Source organism: Dryobates pubescens, chromosome 8 (assembly GCF_014839835.1).
Source record: "Dryobates pubescens isolate bDryPub1 chromosome 8, bDryPub1.pri, whole genome shotgun sequence".
Lineage (NCBI taxonomy): Eukaryota > Metazoa > Chordata > Aves > Piciformes > Picidae > Dryobates > Dryobates pubescens.
In genome coordinates, this window is record NC_071619.1 from 31,008,969 (window position 1) to 31,034,265 (window position 25,297).

Here is a 25,297-nt window from a genome sequence, read left to right on the forward strand (position 1 = left end):
ATATCGACTCCCTTTTTATAAGGAGTCCCGTGGAAAAGACAAGGGCTAATACGGACAAGTTGCTGCTGGGGAGATTCTGATTGGACTGCAGAAGGAAATGTTTCCCCGTGAGAATAGTTCAGCACTGGAATGATCTCCCAAGGCAAGGAGTGGATTTCCCTGCATCGGGTCCGTTTGAAGACTCAGCTGTGCAGCGTGCAGGAACACCTCATTTCAACTACACTGTCACCTAGAAAGGTTGGACCGAATGATCCTTGGGGCCCTTTCCAACTCGGCACGCTGGGATTTTCTGATGTGGGGGACTGGAACACTCGGCACAGCCCAACCCGCTGCAGCTCCTCCTCGGACCAGCCTCCTTCCACAACTTCCTGCTCCGCACCGCGACCTCTGCCGGGGCGGCCAACTCCCACGCGAATGTCTCCCCCTAGTGGTACAGCAGCAGAATACTCTCCCCTCTATCTCCGCTGCCGCCGGCCGGCACCCACTCGCTATGACTCCTCCTCGCCCCACCCCCTGAGAGGAAGATGGCGGCGGCCGCGCCTCCCGTCGTGCCCCGCGGCTCTGCCCGGCGCTGGAAGTTGCCGTCAAAATGGCGGCGGCAGCGGGAAATACGAATGGAGTCTCTCATTCCTGCATCTAAGAGGCTGAGGCGCTATGGATGCTTTGGGGTGCATGAAGTCTCTGCTCCTGGCAGCCACGCAGTACCGGGCCGCCAAGACACCGACCAATGCGGCGCTCCTGCAGCGCAGCCTGGAGGTGAGAGCGGCGCCGTTCCTTGGACGGTCCCGTCCCCTTCCCGCCCCCCCCGGCCCAGGCTCGTCGGTGGGAGCGGGGCAGAGCGGCCGGGAATGGGAGGGTGTCTGTGGTGTCTCCTTGGGCTTGAGGGCATGGATGGCTGTTTTTTGGGTCCCACTGTGAGACGGGTTCTCTCAGGCGTTATTTTTCTGGGGCCGCCGAGACCTAGGCTGCCGGCGCCCCGCTGCTGCCTGCCGGCGCCCGGCGGTGCTGGACGCACAGGGCCCGCGGCCTGCCCCGGCGCTCGGCGGCCGGGGACCAGCGAGCAAGACCGGTGCCCGCTTGTCAGCGGAGCTGGTACCCGAGGAGGACGTCCTGCAGAAGAAATGTCTCCCTTTCTAGCAATATCCCCAGGCTATTCCGATGCCCTTTAAATGTTTTACAGTGCTTGTATGTATTTCCAGGTGTTTTGGCGTTGTTTTTAATTCCATACCCCTTAAATTCTGTCCCACAAGGATAATTTATTTTCATACCTTAAAATCAATTTCGAATGATGAGCTGGTGCCTGGAGTGTGCCTGAGCTTGTACCTGGAGTCTCAGATTCTGCACCATGGAAGCATAGAATGTTTGGGTGGAAGGGATCCTCAAAGATCATCTTGTCCAACACCCCTGCAGCTAGATCAAGTCGGTCAGAGCCTTGTCAAGCTTGACCTTTGTTGTCTCCAGGGATGGAGCCTCCACCACCTCCCTGTTCCAGTGTCTTTAGGGCTAAGGAGCAGGTCTGTCCATTTCCCTGACCTCCAGCTGAAACCCTGGGTACACCAACCCTTGTGGTGGGCTGTTAGTAGGAATGCTGTCAGAAAGGAAACAGAAGAAACTTCAGCATGTTGGAAGCAGCATGTGGGCATGGCACTTCAGGACATGGTTTAATAGCCTATATATAGTTTATAGTCTATAGTTGGACTTGGTGATCTTAGGAGCCTTTTCCAACCCAAACAATTCTGTGACTCTAGAATTTATCACAAACTTGTTACTTTCCAAGAATACAGGGAACACACCCACAGAAAGGAAAGCCAGATTTTCTCTAAACTTTTCTTTCTTTTTTAATCAATTTTGAATATAAATGTCCTGTTAGTGTGTCACTCATTCACAGTTTGTCAAATAGTGCAAAACCTATTTAATAGTACTCTGTGCTTTGACTTCTTCTGTAAAATAGTTCATTGCAGTTGAGTAATTAAGGTTGGCTTTCTCCCTTCCTCTCCAGGTTATCTCTGGACTGAAGCTTACACGATTATTTGCTTCAAACCAGATTCTACCAAGTGAATGTCTCAGCTGCCTAATAGAACTGCTTGAGGATGCTAATATAAACCCATCTCTGACCTTGTCTGTTGTTACTTTGCTGTCACAGCTAGGTAAGGTTTGCTCTGAACTTGTTCTCTTTGGGAAAGGGAAGACAAGACAGGTGCTGATTCTGCGGCATGAGTGGTGAACTTCTTGGGAAGGACATAAAATTGTGAAAGACAAAATGATTTTCATTGTGGTACTGCTCTCTGCCAAGCCACCTGGCTGGAGGTACAAGGCCAGATCAAACCTGCTTCTCATGGCAATTTAACGTGTTAAGTCATCACTGTGAAATGGCAATGTCCATGCTTGTCAGAATTTGTTTCCTGGCTGAACAGGGTGAAGAGTTGCCCTCTTGTCTTTGATTAATTTTTTTTTTCTTCTTTTTTTTTTGAGCTTGGTAAGGCTGAAGTGAAGAAACACACCTAGAGGATGCAAAGATAGAGAGAAACCATGTTACATCAACAGTTCACAACTTCCCACTGCAGTGTTTGCTGGCTGGCAGCTTGGGCTCTCCAGTGGCCTGAGCTATGCACATAAAGTTTCCCAGTTATGAAGGAGGGAGGTTCTACTGCCTCTTACTTGTTTCTTGAGATGGTGTTGGTGGTTTTTGTTTGGGTTTTGTTTTTTCTTTCCATTTCACAGAAGTGGGATTCATTGTCTAGGGAAGCTCTGTGCTCGCCATAATCTGCTTGTGTAGGTTATACATACAGCAAACAAAAATTGTCCCTTCATTGCTTGATGTCTTATGATATGTGAGTAGTCACTCAAGATTTGAATCCTTCATGATGACTCCTTGTTAATCTTCTCTGATTGTATTTATTGCAGATTTTTTTTTTAACTTTTTTTTTTTCAAGCCTACGGATTCTGGAGGAAATTATTCTTCCCCCAACTGTGCTGCTGCTTTACCTATCATCCTTGTTTGCTGTGTCTCTTCCTGGACTACCTAAGCAGAACTGGCTTTTGAGCTTTAATTGCTACTAAATAACTCTGTCAAGTTACCAGTTCTAGTTTACTTGCCCACTGTAACATGAAGCAGGAAACTGAGATCAGGGAATTTAAGCTTTAAAGCCTTTTAAATGCTGGTGTTGAGATCTCAAATAGAATTACAACTTTGTAGGTAGGAGGTAGTCCTTCAGTATCTTAAGGAAATGTATTTGTGTTTGAATTAACTGTAAGTTGGGAAGTAAGGTAGAGATGCAGCTTATTTGTAGCTGTGTTTGAAATATAAAGGAAAAAAATGGTCTTCTGCCTAGACTGCTATTAGATACTTTTTATTGTTATTAATAATTCTTAATTTCTAGCTCTAGACAATGAGACTAGAGAAGCTCTCCAGGATACCTACAATCTGACCAGTGTGCTGGCAGGAGTGGTTCATCGAAGTTCTACTAATCTTAGTGACCCAATCTTATTGCAGGTAACAAAAGCTAATTCATAGAATGGTTTGGGTTGGAAGGGACCTTCAAGATCATCTGGTTCCAGCCCTTCTGCCATGGGCAGGAACACCTTCCACTAGACCAGGTTGTTCAAGGCCTCATCCAACCTGGCCTTGAAAACCTCCAGGGAGAGGGCATCCATGACCTCCTTGGGCAACCAGTGTCTCACTACCCTTACTGTAAAGGAGTTTTCTTTCTAATATCTAGTATTGATGCTTAATAATATTTGGCTGCTGTCAGATAGTGTTCATTAAACTGTGTGCAAGTAATACATTTAAAAGCTCTATCTGAAATAATGTCTTGAGGAAAGTTGATCTTAGCTGTGTATTTTACTTGTCTATGAGCCTAGTGTGACAGGATTTTTACACCAGAGTTTTGTAATCTCTCTTTGATCTTCCTTGTGCTTTTCACCTGCTCTACTTAAAACAATTAAACCCACAATAAATTAAGCAAAATTAATGAAAACCACAAAACAATAAGCACAAAGCCAACAATCACACAAAAAAACATGGGTTTCAAAGCATTTCAGGAAATTGCTACTTGAGAGCTTAGGAGGTTATTTTATCTGCCAGTGAATGCAAGAGGGCTGTGCTGATGGAAGCTTACTTTTAGGAGCCCAGTGCTGACATTAATGATTTAAGGAAAAAGAATCTTTACTTTTTTAAGTGACCACATGACTTCTCCCAGTCTGACCACCAATTTTAGAATAGAATACAATAGAATTAACTAAGTTGGAAAAGACCTTCAAGAGCATCAATTTAACCTGGCCTTTCTGGGCATTTAAGAGTGAAGTTTTCTTTATTTTTAAAAGAGGCACAGGTTTTCTCATGAGTGCTTTAAGCTTTCAGCCAAGTACTTTCTGGTTACTTGTGGTAGTGTCTCTTTTCTGGAGAGGGAAAGCAGCCCAGGGGTGTGCTGGGAGAGGGAAAGCAGCCCAGGGGTGTGCTAGTAGTTCTTTTGGATCTTCATCTGTGGAAAAGTAGTCAAAGATCCAGTGAAGAACACTTCTGTCATGGTCTGCATATTTCTTAAAGCAGCTGGAGTGCCAGAAGATGCCAGTCAGTGAGAGAGATTTTTGTAACCAGCAGATAGATCTGATTGTAAGACCTTTAAGCTTTTATGAGATATTGACATGGTGAGATTTTTGTTTCAGCTGATATCCTAAGCTGTGTTTTTTCTCATGTTTGAGTGTATTAACTCCACATCAGCTCAATTATGTCATGTGCCGAGACAATGCTGCAGGAAGGGCTTTGCTAGCACTAGATTTGTGTGCAGTAGTCACAGCAAACCTGTTTTCCTACAAAGAAAATTTCTGCAAGGGGTTGCAAAGCCCTTTTTGGATTTTGGTGAAACTTCTAGGTCTTTCAGTAGGACAAAGCCCCTTTCTCTGACAGAACTGAGAACTTGCTGAGGAAGCAAAGGGATGAATTGAATGGGCTAAAAAGGTAACTTTTCTGTCAAAACAAAATCTTACCCATCTGCCTGAGCTTTTAATAAGCATATTGAGGACAAGACTCAATGTGCTTGCAGCAGCTTGTGTAATTATGTTGTTATTATAGAGCCTGAAAATTAATGCAGTTGTGATGTCTTATTTGTCCTTTCAGCTTTTGTAACTTGTAGCACTCTTCAGTGAGATGCTGTGGGAAAGACATAATGTGACTAACATTTTGTTTCCTCAGAGCATTCAATTGCTGCAGAAGCTAACCTACAATGTTCCAGTCTTTTCTGCTGGTGCCAACATTGATGAGTTAATTTCATTCCTAATGCATCATGTGTAAGTGTGTACTCTTCTTTTGGGAGATACCTAAGTTTCTAAACCATTAGCATATTGCATCAGCCTGGTCTCCAGACTGAGCTGTGACATTTTTGCTCTGAAGTTAACAGAATGGTCTTTAAAAAACATGATATTACAGATGATCAAATGCAGTGATTGTGGGACTTCGGGTGACTGAATATTAACTGCCTCTCTGGCCCACCTCCACACCCCTGGGAGCTAACAAAGAGAAAATCCAGGAGAAAATTCCTGTCTGTCATTTGGAGCAGACTTGTTTTAGATGAATTTGAATTTGGTGTGAGTGTCCTTGCAAGAGGTCTAATGACTATCTGATACTTTTTGGTTTTCCCCTCAGATGTGCTCTCTTAAAAACTGCCCACACTGTGGGGATTGCAATATGAATGTTGCTTTGCTTAGCAGAATGGTGTCTAATTAAAACCAAACCAAAAAACCCCACAAGCCAACAGACAACAACAAAACCACAGCACCCCCCAAGCAACACAAACAAAATAACCAAACCAACCAAAACACCCCACCAAAAAACCCAAACCAAACCCCCCACACAAAACAAAGTCTAGCAATAAAACCACCACACAAAGTCCCCCAGTCACACTGTTGCCCACTCTGACCTCTCTCGTCATTAAATTCTGCATGTTTTAAGAAAAATACCTGTGTTTAAACTTGTGACATTTTCTTTTCAAGTCAAACCACTGAAGATGAGTTAATGATCCCATGCTTAGGACTGCTGGCAAATCTCTGTCGTCACAATTTATCAATTCAAACCCAAGTCAAGTCTTTGGTAAGAGTTTTGGGTTTGTGGCCTGAATCTCTGGCATGAAGGGGAAAAGAGCTTTTTGAACTCTGGGGATTTACCTTAGTATTTCACAGGCATTTCCTTTGTGACAATAACAACCCTGGCCTGCTTGCTCTACAGAGCTGGCACTTGGTTTTCTCCTGTTGGAGAAAATACCCGCTAGAACAGGCAGCTGAGTGCTCCCTTTCCTTCCCTACAATGCTGTGTTGCTGCAGTAACTTGTGTTATGCATTCAGCTTCTGCAACTGTTCTCTGCATGTGAAAGGTGAACTTAAGCATTCTGAATGTTGTCAACATATTAAGACCATAGTTGAATTTTTGGCAAGCTGCATTAACTTTGGCCCAGAAAGGTTTGCCATTTAAAAGAGGAATCAATAAAATACCACAGATCTTAATGTCAGGTGAGGGGGGCTTTTGAATCCATTATCTGTGGATACCAGATGCATTAACTCAGTTCCTGCCTCTTTGTGAATCAGTGCAAACATAACTTCTTTCTTCATTCAGAAACACAAATTTGTCTCCATGGCAGTGAATGTTGTGATGTTTTACTGTTGAAGAGGGGGTGGGGAAGCAAGGAGGAGCTATTGTCAGATGTGATCACGGAGCAGAGAAAGGGACTGGAGTCAATTTGCAGTGGTTATCTTCTATTAGATACTTCAGCAAAATAAGTTTTTCATCTTTCTTTAAAATAATTTTTTCCTTAGCTTGTGTAGTTTGGTTGTTGTTTTTAAGCTTTCCTCACACAAGTGCAACAGATCATTTAGTCACAGATCCACAGATTGCATCAGGTTGGAAGGGACCCTCAAAGGTCATCTTGTCCGTGTAGTTGTTGACATCACTGACACTGGGCAGCAGCACACCAAAATAGGTTTCCTAGAGAACTGTTATCATGCTAATATTTTTGTGTGGCTCATAAATATGTACAGTCTGTCAGTTTGGTGTTTTAGAGAACAAAGTAAAATTGATGATGTCTGTGTTCCTCCTTTTCACTGTAGAATAACGTGAGGAGCTTCTATCGTACCTTGATAAGCTTCCTGGCCCACAGCAGCCTGACTGTGGTTGTGTTTGCACTTTCAATATTGTCAAGCCTTACTTTAAATGAAGAAGTAGGAGAAAAAGTAAGTGATACTTTGAAGTTACAGTGGAAACAAAACTTTCATTCCAGCCAATTTTAATCAGCAAAAGGCCTGGCAAGGTAACCGTGTGCCCAGACATCATTTTCTTCTACCTTGCAGCTCTTTCACGCTCGAAATATTCATCAGACATTTCAGCTCATATTCAATATTGTTGTAAATGGAGATGGCACTCTCACAAGAAAATACTCTGTTGATCTCCTCATGGATCTTCTGAAGAACCCCAAAGTTGCAGATTATCTTACCAGGTATGACTTCACTTCCCAGAAGCAGAGGATAATTTTCCTACGAGCTCTTGTTCGGTTTCTTCACTGCATGCCCTTCGTATTCTGAACCAAACACTGGGGAAAAACAATCCCTAGGTGTTTTTTCAAATGTTACTAGTTCATTGTAAATGCTGCACCTGAAACTAGTTCTTGTGATTCACACAAGTGTGAATCAAAATCTGCTTCTTCAGTGTAACTTACGGAATACTGAATAGTGTATTTAGTAATTCTCTGAGCAGTATTGGCAGTCAGACAACTTGATGAGTAGCTGCCGTGCCTTTTGCAGGCCTGTTTTAGCTTAAAGTGGATTAGTGTGCTTTAAGCAGTCATAATTTTACTGGGGAGTGTCTGTGGATTGTTCAGCTAGTAGTTCTTCACATACAGCTAGCCGAATTTAGTTGCTGAATTTCAGGCTAAATCTAGCAGTAAAAATAGCTCCAAATCTGATTTGCAGCTCATTTTAAGGAATTTGCTTTCATTCTTAGAATTTTTTGAAGTTCAGTCTTTTTAAAACAAAAATGACATTATCAAAGCTGTCACTGTACATTGAAGTGTTTGGGGTGAGGAGGAGAGTAGGACACTTGCGTTTTCGCTTCCTATGAGTCTGTGTGAATTACTTTCTTCTTCTTGCTATTAATGTGTTTGTGTTTTGTTCTCCTCTTTGTGCTGCAGGTATGAGCACTTTACCTCATGCCTTGGTCAAGTATTAGATCTTCTTCATGGAAGAGATCCTGATTCATCATTTAAGGTATTTTCTGCCGTTTTGGTTTAAAAGTAGAAAGCTAGTTCTGCTTCTGAGTGGGTGCCTTGTGTCCAGGGGTTGATAATGAAATACATTGACTTTAGAACCCTTCAGTGACCTACAGTATTCACCAAGTTTGTATTTTATAGATGATTTTTTTTTAACTTGTTGGAGTTTTTTTCTGCCATATTGTGTTTCTGCTGTCAGGCGGCAAGCCAAGGCAAACATATTTTGTTCTTTGGCTAATAAGAAATTTGGGGATTTACCAAAAATGCAATCTCTGGCTAAAACTTGAATTAATACTGCTCAGACTTTGAACTGGTACAGGAATTAAGTTCTTCCACATTGAACAAATTGATGGCACATTTAGTTAAGCAGTTAACCACTGCATTTAGCTTTCCCTCTTAGGAAGAAGCTCTTCACTATGAGGCTGGTGAGACACTGGAAGAGGTTGCCCAGGGAGGTCATGGATGCCCCTGTGCTGGAGGTGTTCAAGGCCAGGTTGGATGGGGCCATGAGCAACCTGGTCTGGTGGAAGGTGTCCTTGCCCGTGGCAGGGGGTAGGAGTAGATGATGTCTAAGATCCTTTCCAACCTAAACTGTTCTATGATTCTCTACATGAAATATTGGCTACCTGTTGCTAAACACCAAAATATGAAATATTGTGAAAGTATTTGGGCTAAATATATTTGTCAAACATACCTTAAGCTCTTTTTTTAATGGATATGTTACACATCATAGCAAATGCTAATGTTTTTCAGAGATTCATAAGATGGTTTGTGTTGTAAAGGCCTTAAAGATCATCCACTTCCAACCCCCCTGCCCTGGGCAGGGACACCTCCCACTAGACCAGGTTGCTCAATGCTTCTTGCACTTGTAGGGAGGGGGCATCCACAACCTCTCTGAGCAGCCTGTTCCAGTGTCTCACCATCCCCCCTGTAAAGAATTTCTTCTTTATCAAATATTGATCTTCTCTCTTCCAGCTCAAACCCATTGCCCCTTGTCCTGTCGCTACAAGCCCTTGTATAAAGTCCCTCCCCAGCTTTTTTTGGGCCCATTCATGCCCCTTTTGTACCTTTGGGTTTTGTTGTTTATTGATTTTCTTTAGGAAGATAAATTGATTAGCTTTCCAGAGTGTGTTGCTCTCTTAAATGTGCATGTCTCTATATCTCTCAAGATTTTCTCTCCTGGAAGGAGGTTGTACTGAGGTGGAGGTAGGTCACTTTTCTCTAGCAGACCAAGAGGGAATGGCCTGAAATTGTGCCAGGGACAGTTTAGGTTGAATATTAGGAAAATCTTCTTGACTAAAAGAATGGTCAGGTATTGGAGCAGCCTGCCCAGGGAGGGTGGTGGAGTGGTGGTGGAGTGTCTGGAGGCATTGAGGAACTGTGTGGAGATGGCAGTGTGGGACATGGTTAATTGCCATGCTGGTGGACTCGATGATCTTGGAATTCTTTTTGAACTAATTCTGTGCTTTATTCATCCTGAAGTGTATAAGCATTTCTACTGCTTATTAGATCACCAGCCAGCAGTCCTGCATTTAAAAGAAGGGAAAGCAACACACTGAATCCTGTCAAGATTTGCCAGTCTGATGAACTGTTTCTGCTGCTGCCTTGGCTTTAAGGAAGGAAAACTCTTCTTCAGAAATCTCTGAAGCCCTAAAGGGAGTCACACAGAACTTTAGGTACTGCTATGAGTGGTGAAATCTCTGTGCAAGCAGTTGATTTAAAAGCTGTTGAACTCTGATTCCCTTCACACAGATCCTGGAGCTGCTGCTTGCCTTCTGTTCGGTGGTGGAGCTGCGTCATAGCCTGCGGCAGGCGGTACTGGAACCGGCTGGCTCGCCGCTCTCTGGAAATGCCAGATTTCTGACTCGCTCCAAGCCTTCTGAGCCATCTGTTGCATTGGTGCACTTGTCAAACCAACCATTGGAAGGCTCTGCAGACTGTTCAGTTCTAGCATTGCAGGTGTTGAAGGAGATTTTGGAGGTACCAAGGCTGGCAGCTGAGTTTTAAAGAGTTTTAGCAGCTATATTTTTTTTAATAGCATTGTACTTAAAAACCACTATGTAAAAAATATCCTGGAAACTACATCCTTCCTGCTCTAGAATTCCAGGCTTTGCAAAACAACTTTTCTTCTAGAAACAGTGCTGTATTTTAGAAGTGTCTGTGCTGAAGGTTAAGTGGAAGATAGGGCAGTTCTTGAAGTCACAAGGTAGATGCAAAGCTATCAAAGAATTGCTTTCCAGGACTTGTAGAAGAGAGGAGGTTTATTCTGTTACTGTGCTCTTTGTTAAACTTCCTCCTCTAATACAATACTGTTTAAGATTAGTAGCCTTAAACCTAAAATAGGATGAGGCCAGGGAAGCTAGAAGACAGGCTGGTGGAAGAAGAGGTAGTGTAGGCTTGGCTTTCTTTTTTTGTAGTTTTAAATATTGATATCAAATGTCTTTGTTACAGGATGCAAATAACAGTGGGAACAGCACTTCAGCCAAACACTTGGTGGATCTTTTGCTGCCTGTTCTTCTTGATCATCTTCAGATGCCAGAACAGACCGAGGATGAGCTATTGGTGAAGAAAAAGTGTGAAAGAATGGTCAAGGCTATTAATGTCCTGACAAATATCCTTTTTATGTGCCTATTGGCTGCTAATTTATTATTCTTCCACTGTGATCTGAGAAGAAATGTCCATTTTGGATCACTTTAATGGCTTTTAATGACAAGGACTGCCCTAATTTTACTTGAGACTGCCATCTCAAAAGATCTTCAATAGCTTTCTAATTGCTGTGAAATTATTTTGTAAGTGCAGTGGTGCAGGACAAAATGTGGTAGCCATAGAATAGTATAGAAGCACTTTGCAGATCAAAAAAGGAGATTGAATGTTTTTTTCTGTTGAAATTGCAAGGGGAGTTTCGGGGGCCATCTTCTTGATCAGTACAGTATTTTCACCTAGCTGACTCAAGTGCAGCTTCTAGTTGAATATGATACAAATTTAGACTAGTGAAACAAGGAAAATCAATCATTTTACACTCCTCTTGAAGTCCTTAGTGTCATGACATAAAGAGGACATGATGGCAGGATGTAGTCTTGCATCTAATCCGAGTTCTGTGAAGAAGTGTCTGCAAGATCACTCCTAGACAGCTGGGTTTTGTATTAAACATTAATTGTTCACTGCCTTTGTTTGTCATCTTTCTTTTTGCCACTTACTGCTATGTCCCCTTGGTGTTTCCAGTAAGCGAACTCAAAAGTGAAGCTGACTTGGCTTGTGAGTTAAACATAGATTCATAGAATGGTTTAGGTTGGAAGGGACCTTAAAGATCATCTAGTTCCAACTCCCCTGCCATGGGCAGGGGCACCTTCCACTAAGTGGCTTGTACACTTAAGGTTTAAAAGCATTTTTGGAGGTTCTTGTACTTTGATACACTATGTTGGTGTCCTTTATTGTTAGAGAATGTTGCCTTGTGGTGCCAATCCCTAATCACAGATGTATTTATTCTTAACTCTGTCTACTCCTCTGTAGTGATGACACACTGAAAAAGCATACCTCAAAGGTATTGACTGCCAGCCAGTGCACATCTCTGATAGAACACCAGTTTACCTATAGTGGGATCAATACTGGTTTGGGGACAAAAGTAGCAGACTTAAAAATGTGGTAAGCACACAAATTTCTCTAAAATCTGATTTAGTAAGGGCTTGTCTGAAAGTTGTGAGATTGCTCTGATGGAAAGTGGATTGGGGCTGAAATTACCATTTACATGTGTGCAAATCAATGCTTTAAAATCAAATTTAGTCTTTTTGTGGCAACAAAGTAACATTGCTCATCAGGGCTAAAAGTAAAACCAAGCTTACATGTTTTCAGCATAAGCTGGAGATCAGCTTGGGTGGAACAGTGACCTTGAGGAGAAAGTTCTTCACAGAGGGAGTTGTTAGGCATTGGAATGTGCTGCCCAGAGAGGTGGTAGAGTCACCATCCCTGGAGGCGTTCAAGAGGGGATTGGACGTGGCACTTGGTGCCATGGTTTAGTTAGTCATGAGGTGTTGGGTGACAGGTTGGACTTGATGATCTTTGAGGTCTTTTCCAACCTTATTGATTCTGTGATTTTAACCTCATTCAGTAGTTCAAGCTTATCCAAACTGAAGCTTACCAGACCTGCTCATGGCACCTAACTTTTCATTTTGATTTTAAGCAGCCAAAGTTCAAAAATGCCACACATTAGGGTAGGAGAGAATTACTGCATTCCAGCTCAGTGTCATTAACCTCAATGATGATATAACTTAGAGGTATATGGCATCCTTGGCATTCTAGACAGGCTCAGCAGCATGTCCAAGGAACTGAGTGATCTTGGTGTAGCCATTGTTGCCTTGCTAGACATTTAATTTCTCTGTAAACTCAGTTTTGATATTTTATTTATCAGTGCTGTTATTGATCAGACTTCTTTTTTTCCTCTTCTCTCTTTTGGGTTTTCTCATCCACTTTGCTTGCCACTGGTGTGTTTAAAAAGCAAACTTGCTGCTGATATTATTTTGAAAACCCTTGATCTTATGAGCAGGCTGAAGCAAGATGTGCCTGGTATGGAGGTCAGCTTCTACAAAATTTTACAGGTAGGATTTCCAAGGTGCCTTACGATATGCAGCCATGAAGGGAAAGCGTCACTGCGCTGCAGCAGCTTCAGTTCTGAGGGTTAAAACTCCTTGAGCAATCTGTGAATTCCTGTGCTGGTGGGCCTTGATACTATGATGTCTGTGTGGTTTTGGGTTGGGGTTTTTTTTGCCTGTTTTAGCTTGGTTTGACCACAGCAGCTTTTCTTTCAGGATCAGCGCTTGATTACGTCTTTGACGTTTGCTTTAACGTCAGACCAGAGAGAGCAAGTCCAAGTGGGACTTAGAATACTGTTTGAGGCTGCACCCTTACCAGACTTTCCTGCCATAGTGTAAGTCTATTTTTGTGATAGTCTGCTAGTATTGAACACTTTGGTGGTGTGTGCAGTTTGCTTCATTGGTAGCCTTTTTGTTTCAATAGGCTTGGAGAAAGTATTGCAGCAAGCAATGCTTACAGGCAGCAGGAGACAGAGCACCCATCCAAAAGAATCCAACAGCAGTCACCAGTGACAACCATTACCTCAGTGAGATGCTCTTCATCCTGTCCTTCAGCTGATGAATCCAGAGCTTCAAATATTCAGGAATTAATACAAAAACTTCATTCTGGACTAGAAGTTAGTAGAGTATATATTCCTTTGTTAAATAGTTGACACTTTTCTACTGTGAAGTAGAAATTAAAATGCAAGCATCAGGCTATAGCACATGTACCAACATGCACTGTGCAGCAATACAGATTAGAAGCTGGCAGGCTGGAAAGCAGGTCAGTGGAGAAGGACCTTGGAGCAATAAGTTACCCATGGGATAGTAGTGTGACCTTGTGGCCAAGAAGGCCAATGGTATCCTGTAGTGCATTAAGAAGAGGGTGTCCAGCAGATCAAGGGAGGTTCTCCTGCACCTCTCCCTGATCAGAGCTTCATATCTGTATTAGATCAGTTTGAAGACTCATCTTAATAGGGTGCTGGGCCATCTCATTTCAACTATGCTATCACTTAGAAAGGTTGGCCCAGATGGTCCTTGGGGTCCATTCCAGCCTGGCATCCTGTGATTCTGTGATCAGTGGCACTGCCTTCAGCTCTAGCTTTGCAAGCCTCCTTTCTCTTGTAGCTGGTGAAACTGGGCTAGCTACCAGTTCCAGTCAGCTGCTGAATTAATACTGAAAAATGTCAAGTGAGTCTGCACTGGTTTGCTTCATCCTCTGCCACAGCATGCTCTCATTGACCATCCTTTTCAGGTCTATAGGTGCATTGCTGTAGTAATTAATGTAGTTAATTAATTTAGCAGCAACAGGTGCCTAGCAGCACTAGTGCAGCAGCTTCCAGTAACATGACATGTTGTAAAGCTGCTTTGATGTTTTGAGGGGAGAAATTGAGTGAATCTTTTCTTAGACCTTTTAATTAGCAGAACTTCCCTTTAAAAGATCAATATACCCATTCATTTAAAATATTCAATACTTCATCTCTGTGTGTGTTCTGTAAGTTGTGAGAAGTTCAAATGTGCGTAAAAGCATAACTGAAGCCACACTTCAACAGGATCACTGTATAAACAGTGAAGGGAACTTATGGAAGCCTTTTTTACAGTAGTAATAAAAGGACAGGGATGACCCATTTGCAAGCAAGAAGAAAATTGCTTGTTCCTTACTTTAGGGACAGAAAAATGAGCTGAGAACTGGAGCTGTGTGGGGAAAAAAGCCTTACAGAATCACTCAAAATGTTGCAGAGATGGTAGCTTTTGAGTAGAGGTTCAAGCTGGCATAGCTTGCTTCAGGAATATGCTGGATACAGGAACAGCTGCTTCAAACTGGTGTTGCCTAAGGAAAAAATGTCCTGAAATCACAAAGCTGCATTCTCACTTGACTTGGGCATATAGTTTAGTAAACACTTAGGACTCGTTGTGCCATACATGGTAAATTTCCTCTAGTAAGTCAATAGGTTAGCTAGTAAGTTCTGTCCTGGGTAACATCATTCCAGAAGAAGTTTCCTAGGCCTTTTCTGATAGCTGTGTCGAGGAGGCCATGGAGTATGGATGTGGTTTTTCAACTATTTTCATTCTGTCTTGTTGATATTAAGGGAAATTGTCTTAGGTTTCCCATGAGGGCACTGAGAGATTAGACCAAAGGGAGCTGTTTTAGAGTGCAAATGGACTGATAGCCTTTTGCAGATGAATCCTCTTCAGCCTCCGTTGTTCACAGACTTTCCACAAGAGTCAGGTGGATGGATTTGAGCAGTCTCAGATGCAGAAATAAGAACTCAAAAAGCTGGGGGACAGGTGGAATCCAGAACACTACTGAGCTCTTTGAGCACTTTATCTGTCCAGTAAATACAAATGACAGTAGCGGTAAATGCAAAACCTTTCCCCAGATGAAGGAGCCTCTCCCTGACATGAGGATATCTGACATAATGGATGTCTACGAGCAGAAGCTGTCAGCATTAGCAGTGAGTACAACCTGGTGCATATGGGTACATTGCTGTCTGTGCATTCAGGAAGTGTTGATGAATAATGTTCTTCCTATGCACAGTCTAAAGAAACCAAGCTGCAAGACCTTTTGGAAGCTAAGGCTTTGGCTCTGGCTCAGGCTGATAGGTTGATGGCTCAGTACCGGTGTCAGAGAGCCCAAGCTGAGTCTGAGGTAAGTAGCAGGAGCTTCCTTCTGAAACTCTGTTTGCCTGGGTAGCTTACCTGAGATTGTCAGTGGAAACTTCACTGCTTACCTTGCAGTCAGCTGCTTGCAAGTTAGGGCAGTCTCACTTTTCATCCTAAACATCCTGATTTCCTCTGAACTATTCATTGGAACAGTTTTCTTCCATAGATTCATAGAATGGTTTGGTTTGGAAGGGACCTTAAAGATCATCTAGTTCAATCCTTTCCCTTAGAAGAAGTTGTAGAATCATAGAAAGGTAAGGTCCCTTCCAACCTAAGCCAGCCTACACCAACCCCTCTGCCAGGGACAGGAACACCTCTCAACTAGACTTAGTTGCTCAAGGCTTCGTGCAGCCTGTCCTCTGGGCAACCTATAGTCAACAAAGCTAACCTACTGTACTGCTTATGGCTTGTTACCCATTAGTGTTAACTTAATGGTAGTAATACTGAAAATTAATAATCCTGCTTACTATAACTCTAGCTAAAAATTGCTGATACACGGCAAAATATTTCCTATTTGTGCCTTTTAATCAGTTGTCAAAGGTGAACTTTCAAATACAGCTTGCTTCCCTGAGGCATGTATTTGAAGTGTGCATTGAAAACTCAGAATCATTTCTGGTCTGTAAAGGTATAGGCTGCAGATTACTAAATCAGTGTTAAGATGTATAATTGCATTTTCCCCTTTCACTGTCTGTAAAGGGAGATTAAGGAACTGAGTGAACAAATTAATTTGTAGCTAATGCTAGGTAAGAGAAATCCTTTCCTTAATGTAGCTGATGGCATTTTAATATGCCTACTACAGAGTGACTGATGAAACAGAATTGCTTGTAATGGTGGGTTGTTTTTTGGGGTTATTTTGTGGGGGTGTCTTTCCACTCCCAGGCAAGAACTCTTGCTGCAATGTTGAAGGAGGCAGAACGGAAAAATGAAGAACTTAATGACTTGCTGAAGGCTCAGCAGGTGGAATCTGAAAGGGCACAGACTGATATTGAACAGCTCTTTCAACACAACAGGAAATTACAGGCAGTTGCTGAAGAACATGAAATACTGAAAAAATCCTCTGTTGATCTTCTTCAGAGGTAAGTGGAAGATCTCTAAGCAGTGCTTTCTGGTCAAAGTGTTGAAGCCCTTTAAGCACATTGGGAGGGCAACATTTTGTGCTACTTAATGACATTTTCACTTAAAACCATGATTTTTTTTTCCTTCTATGTGCTTTTCAATGAGACTGATGTAAGTTACTAAAAAAAAAGTAATATGTTAAATGGAGTGAGGAACAAAGTTGTGTAGGGGTTGGAGAGTCCAGTTCAGTGAATAGCATGAACATGGTGTAAAAGTGGGGTGGGCATCTTTCCCTAAGAAGCAGTTAACAATGCTTAGTTTTTATGAGCATTATACCATACTCTCAGCTGCTTTGATCTAGTTTGATGTCTTGATGACATGCTATAAATAGCATGGGGAAGCAGCCAATAATAGCATGTCTGCCTCAGGTAGGAGTTTGCATCTGTGACCACTTGTGTAGCATATTTAACTGAAATTGGGTAAAAGTGAGGTAGAAAGGAGAGAGGCACCTTCTGTATCCTGAATTACTTGTAAACATTGTTTCTTCTAGGATCTTAAGGTAAAAGGGACACAAAGCACAAAAAGATAGTAAGTAGTTATGAATATAGAGCATGCTCTGGAGTAAGGAAGGTTTGAAAGAGCTTTATCTTTTCATCTCAGATGAGCTGGTCTCATCACTAGGTGTCAGCAGGGCAAAGAAGCTGATAAAATTGAGAGCAACTTTCTTGCTTAATGGGATGAGGCATATTGGGCAATGTTGAAGGCACAGTGCTGCTAAGGAAGTTGTTGGGGAGGAAAGAAAATGCATAAAACTTTTGTCATTATGAAGTGTCTTGTTCTCATATGGTCACTGTGTTTGTTCCCTTTTAATTGCATGCAGCCATACACTCTGAACATGTACTTGACTAACTTAGGTGAAATAAAGCAGCCTCAGTCTGCTATGTAACAGTTGTAATTTCTCCACAGTGAGACTAAACCAGCTTTCTGATCCTTAGAATGTGTTTATAAGGAGAGAACACAAGGCAAAGAAAAAAAGAGAAGTTGTTTTCTGACCCATCCACACAATTTAAACACACTGTGCCTTCCAAGCAATCACATAACTGACATCAGGGCAGAGAATTCTCCTTCTGGCAGGAAAACATTTGCGTAGAGCATGAGCTCTGCCCCATAAACTCACATGAAATGCACACTGCACTGGCCTCCAGGGCCACAGAATCATAGAATTGCTTTGGTTGGAAAAGACCTCGAAGATCAAGTCCAACCATACACCAAACACCACCATTATGGTTTACAGTTCAGGTTTTATTATCATGAGACAATTGGAGGTCATAGACTGCCTGCAAGGATCCCTTAAAAGCTGACTGTCAGTAGCGAATGTGTGACAGTTCTGTCAAATTTCTTGAGGCATCTGTAATTCTTTATCAGTTTCTATGAGTTTCCTACTGGAAGAAGGTTTCTTTCTGATCATCAGTAATGAAGGATATCATAGAATGGTTTGGGCTGGAAGAGACCTTAAATGTTCTATCATTCCAACCCTTGTGCCACGGGCAAGGACAGCTTCCACTAGACCAGCTTGCTCAAGGGCTCATCCAGCCTGGCCTTAGTATCATAGTAGTATCAGTCAGGATTGGAAGGGACCACAAGGATCATCTAGTTCCAACCCCCCTGCCATGGGCAGGGACACCCCACACTAGATCAGGCTGGACAGAGCCTCATCCACACCTTAAACACCTCCAGGGATGGGGCCTCAACCACCTCCCACTCTCATGGTGAAGAACTTCCTCCTCACGTCCAGCCTGAATCTCGCCACCTCCAGCTTCATTCCATTCCCCCTAGTCCTATCACTACCTGAGATCCTGAGAAGTCCCTCCCCAGCCTTCTTGTAGCCCCCTTCAGACCCTGGAAGGCCACAAATCAGTCACCTTGGAGCCTTCTCTTCTCCAGACTGAACAGCCCCAACTCTTTCAGTCTGTCCTCATAGGAGAGGTGCTCCAGCCCTCAGATCATCCTCCAGGGAGGAGGCAGGCACAACCTCCCTGGGCAACCTGTTCCAGTGTCTCACCACCCTTCTTCCTAACCTCCAGTATAAATCTTCCTTTTTCCAGCTTAAAGCCATTGCCCCTCATCATATCACCACAAGCCTTTGTAAAAAAAAAATTGAGGCATTTTTATTGCTAGATAGAGCCAGTATTATGCTCATTTTAGAATAGAATAGAATTAACCAGGTTGGAAGAGCCCTTTGAGATCATTGCGTCCAACCTATCATCTAACACCACCTAATCAATTAAACCATGGCACCAAGCACCCCATCAAGTCTCCTCCTAAACACCTCCAATGATGGTGACTCCACCACCTCCCCAGGCAGCCCATTCCAATGGGCAATCACTCTCTCTGTGTAGAATTTCCTCCTAACATCCAGTCTGAACCTCCTCTGGTGCAGCTTGAGACTGTGTCCTCTTGTTCTGGTGCTGCTTGCCTGGGAGAAGAGACCAGCCCCCACCTGGCTACAACCTCCCTTCAGGTAGTTGTAGAGAGCAAGAAGGTCTCCCCTGAGCCTCCTCTTCTCCAGGCTAAGCAACCCCAGCTCCCTCAGCCTCTCCTCACAGGGCTGTGCTCCAAACCCCTCACCAACTTTGTTGCCCTTCTCTGGGCACGTTCCAGCAAGTCAACATCCTTCCTGAACTGAGGGGCCCAGAACTGGACACAACCTAACCTGACCTGGTATTGAAACCTGGCTTCTTTTTTTCTTTTCCTTTTTTCCTTTTCCTTAATTCCTCCAAGTATGTTCACTTCAGAAACAAAGCCCCCCCAAAACAAACAACGAACTGCCAACAAAAAACTCCCCATCCAACCCTCACCCCCCTGCCCCCAAACACTGCTTTTAGCTTGATTGGGATGATTGCAGAGATGATGTCAAGTATTCTCATTTGAGAGACTATTAAAGTAAAAGCTCTTCAAAAGCACTTACTCTTCAACCCTAACCTCCTAATTCACTTGCAGGTATGAAACAACTGAAAGACAATATAAAGAGCTGCAGGTTTCATGCAATTCGCTCAGCAAACAAATGGAAGCGATGCAGAAACTAAATGAGTCACTCAAGCAGCAGAATGACAGGTGAGTTCCAATGGCAGGTCAGTTCCACTGAGAGGTGAGTTCCACTGAGGTGTTGGGGTGGTGGTTTTTTTACAGAAGCAAATTAAAGATAAGCAGGATTACATTAAAGAGCCACTTCAGTCTCAACTTCTCCATTGGGTTGTAGGTAACACTTGAGAATTGGAGTTAATGGAAGTAAAAGATGCTTCAGGGTTATTTTTACTGTATACAGGTGAAGTGAAAATCTGTAGTAGTGACTTTGGTTCGTTTGATTTGCTCCTGTGTTGGTTGAGAGTGAGGAGACTTCACCCACAGGCTTCAGTGACAGCAGGAATTTGAAAAGCACAACAGAAACAATCCCATTTTATGAAGTAAACTTGCATGCCTTGGAGCGTCTCTGTGTTCTTTCCATTTTGGTTTGAACAGTTTATTTACCCTGAACTAAGGTACTTGTCATTTCTACAAGATTCTGCTCTTGATGCTTCAGGTAAAGGACTCTGTAGGAAGTCTGTCAGAGAATAAATACCTGGGGTTTGGGGGTTCATTTCCAGATAAATACATAAAATGGAAAAATATCTCTGCCCAAGCATTCCCTTCTCACTAGCATAGGATTTGGGATCTTTTGGTGGTGCTTGAATTCTGAAATGCTCTTATCACCTGGAGATTTTCACATATTCCTTTGTAGCCTGCAAGGTTTCTCTGTAGTATTATCAGATCAGGGAAAAACAAAAACCCCACAACAAAACCAACCAACCAAACCCACCCCCAACAATGCCCCAAAACAAACACAGAAACCAACGAAACTAAAGTAATGATGATAAAAAAAGCTCTTCAACCCTACTAAACTAAACCTTCCAATAATTATGTTAGAAATAGTGTTGGTTAGTATTGAGTGTTGTATAAAACATCATTTCTCAACCCAAAAGCTAGCATTACTTAGCTCTTCTTGTGGACTAATTCTATTTCCCACCCCCCCCTTTTTGATGCTTTCAAATAGAGGTCTTCCAGCAAAGAATCAAAGGGAATAGGGTTCCTCTTTGACTAACCTTATTTAACACTTAATTTTGTGGAAGATGGCAAACAGGCTTTGTATTGTGTAGAAATAAAATGCTATTCTTGGTTTTGCTTGCAAAGTTCAAATGATCCTTCCAGGCTCTTGCCTTGTGAGTAATCAGAGCAGTCTAAATCACTGCCTTGAGTTCTGCTTCAACTGGAAACATTTTCATGCTAATAACATTAGTTTGCTACTGATTAAATCTGGACACATGCTTTCACTAGTACAGTGTACAGCTCACTGTAATTGGGGAGATTTATTGTGAAAACTTCCCTCTTTAAAGGCAGGTCACCAAATCACAGAATGGTAGGGGTTGGAAGGGACCTACAGAGATCAAGGCCAAGGCAGGGTCACCTAGAGAAGATGATCACACAGGGACATGTCCAGGTGGGTGTGGAAATTCTCCAGATGGAGATTCCATCACCTGTCTGGGCAGCCTGATCCAGTGCTCCACCACCCTTAAATTAAAATGTTCCTCCTCATGTTTAGATGGAACTTCTTATGTTCAAGTTTGTGCCTGTTACCCCTTGTCCTGCCACTGGACACCACTGAAAAGAGACTGATCCCATCCTCCTGACACCCACCCTTTCAGTATTGATCAGCATTGGTGAGGTCCCCACTCAATCTGCTCTTTTCCTGACCAAAAAGCCCCAGCTCTCTGTCTTTCCTCATCAGAGGTGTGTTCCATCATTGCAGCCCTTTTCTGTACCTTCTCCACAAAGTCCCTCCTGAACTGGGGAGCCCTGAACTGGACACAGTGTTCCAGACATGGCCTCACCAGGGCAGAGCAGAGGGGGAGGAGCACCTCCCTTGACCTGCTTGCCATACTCATCTTGATGCAGCCCAAGTTAGGGTAGCAGTTATTATCTGGATATTCTTGACCTGTCCCAAGTTAAATGGAGACCATGGAAATAGTCTTCCCCTCTCTTGGCTGGAGGATGCAGCTTAGAAATTGGGAGATAGGGAGTGGATAAACAACAAGACTGAGAGCAGATGCCATCTGGGCAAGGCAAGTGGCAGATGGAATATGCTTTAGAAATTAGGCTAGCTAGTAATGGAACAAGTAGACTGGCTTCAGGTGCTCAGGTTGCAGCTATGATACTGGTAGATTTATAGATTCATAGAATGGTTTGGGTTGGAAGGAACCTTAAAGATCATCTAGTTACAATCCCACTGCCATAAGCAGAGGCACCTTCCACTAGACCAGGTTGCTCAAGACCTCATCCAACCTGCCCTTGAACACCTCCAGGCAGTGGGCATGCACAACCTCCCTGGACAACCTGTTCCAGTGTCTCACCACTCTCACTGTAAAGAATTTCTTCCTAATATCCAGTCTAAGAAATTCTTAATCACTAATGGCAGTGATTTTTGACTTGGGCTGCATGACAACTTCTGTTGTCCTGTGGTCTCTTGAATACTATATAGCTGTAATCAAAAGCAACAGGTTCTGATGGTGTTCAGGATCCAGGTATGAACTTCTTTAGTGTTTTCTAATGTGTCTCTGTGATCAGAGAAGGGAAATTAGTTTCATGAAGGGGGGGAAAGGAAAGAAAATGGGGAAGGGACAGAAGTAAAAGCAGGGGAAGGAAATTAAACAGGAGTGGTGAAGGAAATAAAGTAGGGGGGAAACAGGAAGTAAAATCTATCTGTGCTCACACCCTGCAAATTCATAAGCTTGATGATTGGAAGCTCCTGGTAGCAATTAGTATTATTTTTGTATAATTTCCAGCTTCTTCAGACAGAAAAGTGGTGGCATTATCTCACTTCAATCATTAAGGTTTCTTTCTCTGCAATTTCAGGACTGCTGCACAGTTGGTAGAAATGGAAGACCTCAGAAAACAATTAGAGCAGCAGCTACAGGAGAGAGATGGCAAAATAACAAGTAAGTCAGTAGCCTGACAGTGACTGGACCTAGAGAACTAACTGGACATTGTTTGGGGCACTGAACAAGAAGCTGTGTCTTGCTAAGTCACTTGTCAATCTCAAGCTTAGCCATGGAGCTGTAATTTAACGTTTGAATGAAACAAATGCAGAATGTTGGTTTTGAACACTGCTCCATAACAAACCTTCCATTTCCCAGCCCGTGTGGACTTCACTGACCCTCTGCACAGCATCACACCTCCTCTCAGGATCCTCTTACAGCATGTCTGTAAAAGGATGTCATAGTTCTGTTAAAACAGGCAGGACTGTTTCCTGTAGGAGCTGCACATTGCAGGAGCTTGCTTCGGGTCTGCTGCAAATGACTGGAAGCAATCACTCAGAGTTAGCAGTAGGTGGCAGTACTCAGTAATTCAATTAGCAGCAGCCATGTTGCAGCTTAAAAATAACAATTCCTGGTTTCCTAGGTGATGCAGCATTTCTCTTCTAAGTTTGGCAACCCCTCTTTTAATGTATTTGTTTTTCCTAAGCCCTGCAACAGAAAATAAAAGTTCTGGAAGAAAAACTGAAAACTCAGCAGAAAGAACAAACAGATCTGGAGCAAGCTATAGACCTCCTCAGGAAAGAATTAAGTAAAACAGAGCAAGCCAGGAAGGAGCTGAGTATCAAGGTAAGGAATTCTGTGCACCTGCATTTGAATTTGAGAGACCTGTGTAACTGATGGAGCTGGGAAATCAATATTCCAGTGGTAAAGCAGCTTGAAAAAAAAACCTAGAACAGTCTGTGCAGTGTACAAGAACAAATTCAGCTTTGGGGAGTGCAAACTTAAGAGAGAAGAGGTCAGAGTCAGGCTCTAATGAGGCTGCATGAGGTATGGTGTAAGTACATAATGTTTGGAAGGGAAAAAACAAAGAAACACCAGAAAAAAGGCAACAAAACCCCAATCAAAACCCCCAGAAAACTAAGACAGACATAAACAAACAACAAAAACCCCCAAACACACACACAAAAGCAAACCACCCAACTGTAGTAAATTAATGACTGTAGCCAATTCCTCTGCAGAAGCCTTGGCTGCTTCAAAACATGGATTGGTTTACTTTCCCCCCTCTCACTGAGTTAAGCTGCATATGCATACACCCCAATGCATCTGGTTTTCTCTTTCTCTGTGGAAATAAAGCATTTTTATTTCTGGGAAACAGAGAGCAGTTTGGCTGTGGCAAGTTACTGAGTAATGTTTCAGTAACCAACACTACGTCTGCAAAGCCTCTGTGCAGCCTATATATATATCCTTGCCCGCAGGTCAAATTCACAAGGCAGAGGTTGATTTTAATTCATTTTAATTTCATTTAAACCGATCAGCAAATGCAGAATGTGCAGTATGGCAAATGCATTGGCTGGGTTTTCATTTCCTGGAGGCAAAACCTAGGCCTCTCCAGGCAGCATTATCCAGGACAGAGCAAACACTTCCTTTGTCCTCGGTAAATATTTACCGGTGTGAGGCTTGAAATGAAATGTGGGTGGCTTAGCAGTGAACCGGCTGCTGCTGATTCAAGAGAACAATAAGGTGGAGGTTGGTGCTTTCCCATGGTTTCTAAACATTCTTGAGTGTGGCAGTAGCTGTAATCATTCCTGTGCACTGAGTATAGAGAATCATGGAATCATAGAACTGTTTTGATTGGAAGAGACCCTTAAGATCATTTGAGTCCAAACTTCAAGCTAACACCACCATGGCCATTATTAAAGCTGAGAAACAGGTTTGTAAGCTGAAAACTGCTTTTGAATTGAATTCACCACCAGGCCACTCAGCTCACCACAGGTTGTGTCTGTTTTTCAGCTGATAGTGGAGGGGTGTTCAAGAGGGGCTTGGCCGTGGCACTTGGTGCCACGGTTTAGTCGTGGGGTCTGTGGTGAGAGGTTAGACTTGATGATCCTTGAGGGCTCTTCCAACCTTGGTGATTCTGTGAATTAGAACACTTTATTTGTTTCTGCAGGCATCTTCTCTGGAAGTTCAGAAATCCCAGCTGGAAGGGCGCTTGGAAGAAAAAGAAGCCCTCGTAAAACTCCAGAAGGAAGAGCTGAACAAACACTCCAATATGATTGCCATGATTCACAGTCTAAGTGGTGGCAAGTTGAGTGCAGAGGCAGTGAACCTCACTTTATAAGGCTGTGTTCTGAAGACTCTAGTCATTTAGGCATCTCTGTATGAATATATGCAAAGAGTTTTAAACCTGAAGCTAGCAAACTATCTGACTTGGGGTGGGGGGAATCTACAACGACAGTAGCCCAACTATCATCTGAGGAAAAAGTAGCAACTGTGGAAGATTTGCTCTGAAAACACTGAGCTACTGTATGGCAAATAAAAAACAAATGTAAGTAGCCTTTCAACCATGAAGAAAAAGTACTGATTGTGGAAGACTTGTTCTGAAAAAAATGAGCTCCTGTGTGGCAAATAGGTCTTCTGATGGCTTTGGTAGAGCTATTATCCTCTATATAAAGAGCTGAATGCAGCTGTTGCTGGTGCTAACCTTCCCAAGTGTATCTCTATATAGGGAAAAATAAGCAAAAGAGGGAGTCACTGTCAGCTTTTAATGTTCTTCTCTTGTCTGTCTGTCAAGCAGTGTGCTTCATAGCTTCAGCACTGATTCACTTTGTTAACTTTGACTCTTCTGCTGATCACTATTATTTCTTCAGTGTTGCTTCCTGGTCCCTAAGTTACAAACCAGAATCAAATGAATTGT

The 25,297-nt window shown here is 42.9% G+C and overlaps 1 protein-coding gene across 1 annotated transcript; it reads left to right on the forward strand.

The window, feature by feature from the left end:
• Positions 1-654: 654 nt before the first annotated feature.
• CIP2A (cellular inhibitor of PP2A) lies at positions 655-24,737 on the forward strand. Its single transcript, XM_054163205.1, has 21 exons — positions 655-756; positions 2,000-2,147; positions 3,381-3,493; positions 5,192-5,286; positions 5,989-6,085; positions 7,096-7,218; positions 7,336-7,481; positions 8,172-8,247; positions 10,002-10,229; positions 10,701-10,860; positions 11,750-11,891; positions 12,742-12,841; positions 13,052-13,170; positions 13,260-13,452; positions 15,196-15,270; positions 15,354-15,464; positions 16,358-16,554; positions 19,535-19,648; positions 22,481-22,563; positions 23,090-23,229; positions 24,551-24,737. Exons 1-21 carry the CDS (start codon positions 655-657, stop codon positions 24,719-24,721), a joined length of 2,733 nt encoding a protein of 910 aa, XP_054019180.1. The 3' UTR covers positions 24,722-24,737.
• Positions 24,738-25,297: the final 560 nt, after the last annotated feature.

Excerpts from the sequence above, each read along its gene's own strand:
- CIP2A (XM_054163205.1), top strand. The coding sequence starts at position 655 with ATGGATGCTTTGGGGTGCATGAAGTCTCTGCTCCTGGCAGCCACGCAG. Across the intron at positions 11,892-12,741 it reads GTAGCAGACTTAAAAATGTG|CAAACTTGCTGCTGATATTA; the intron begins GTAAGCACACAA and ends GTGTTTAAAAAG. Across the intron at positions 19,649-22,480 it reads CTCAAGCAGCAGAATGACAG|GACTGCTGCACAGTTGGTAG; the intron begins GTGAGTTCCAAT and ends CTGCAATTTCAG.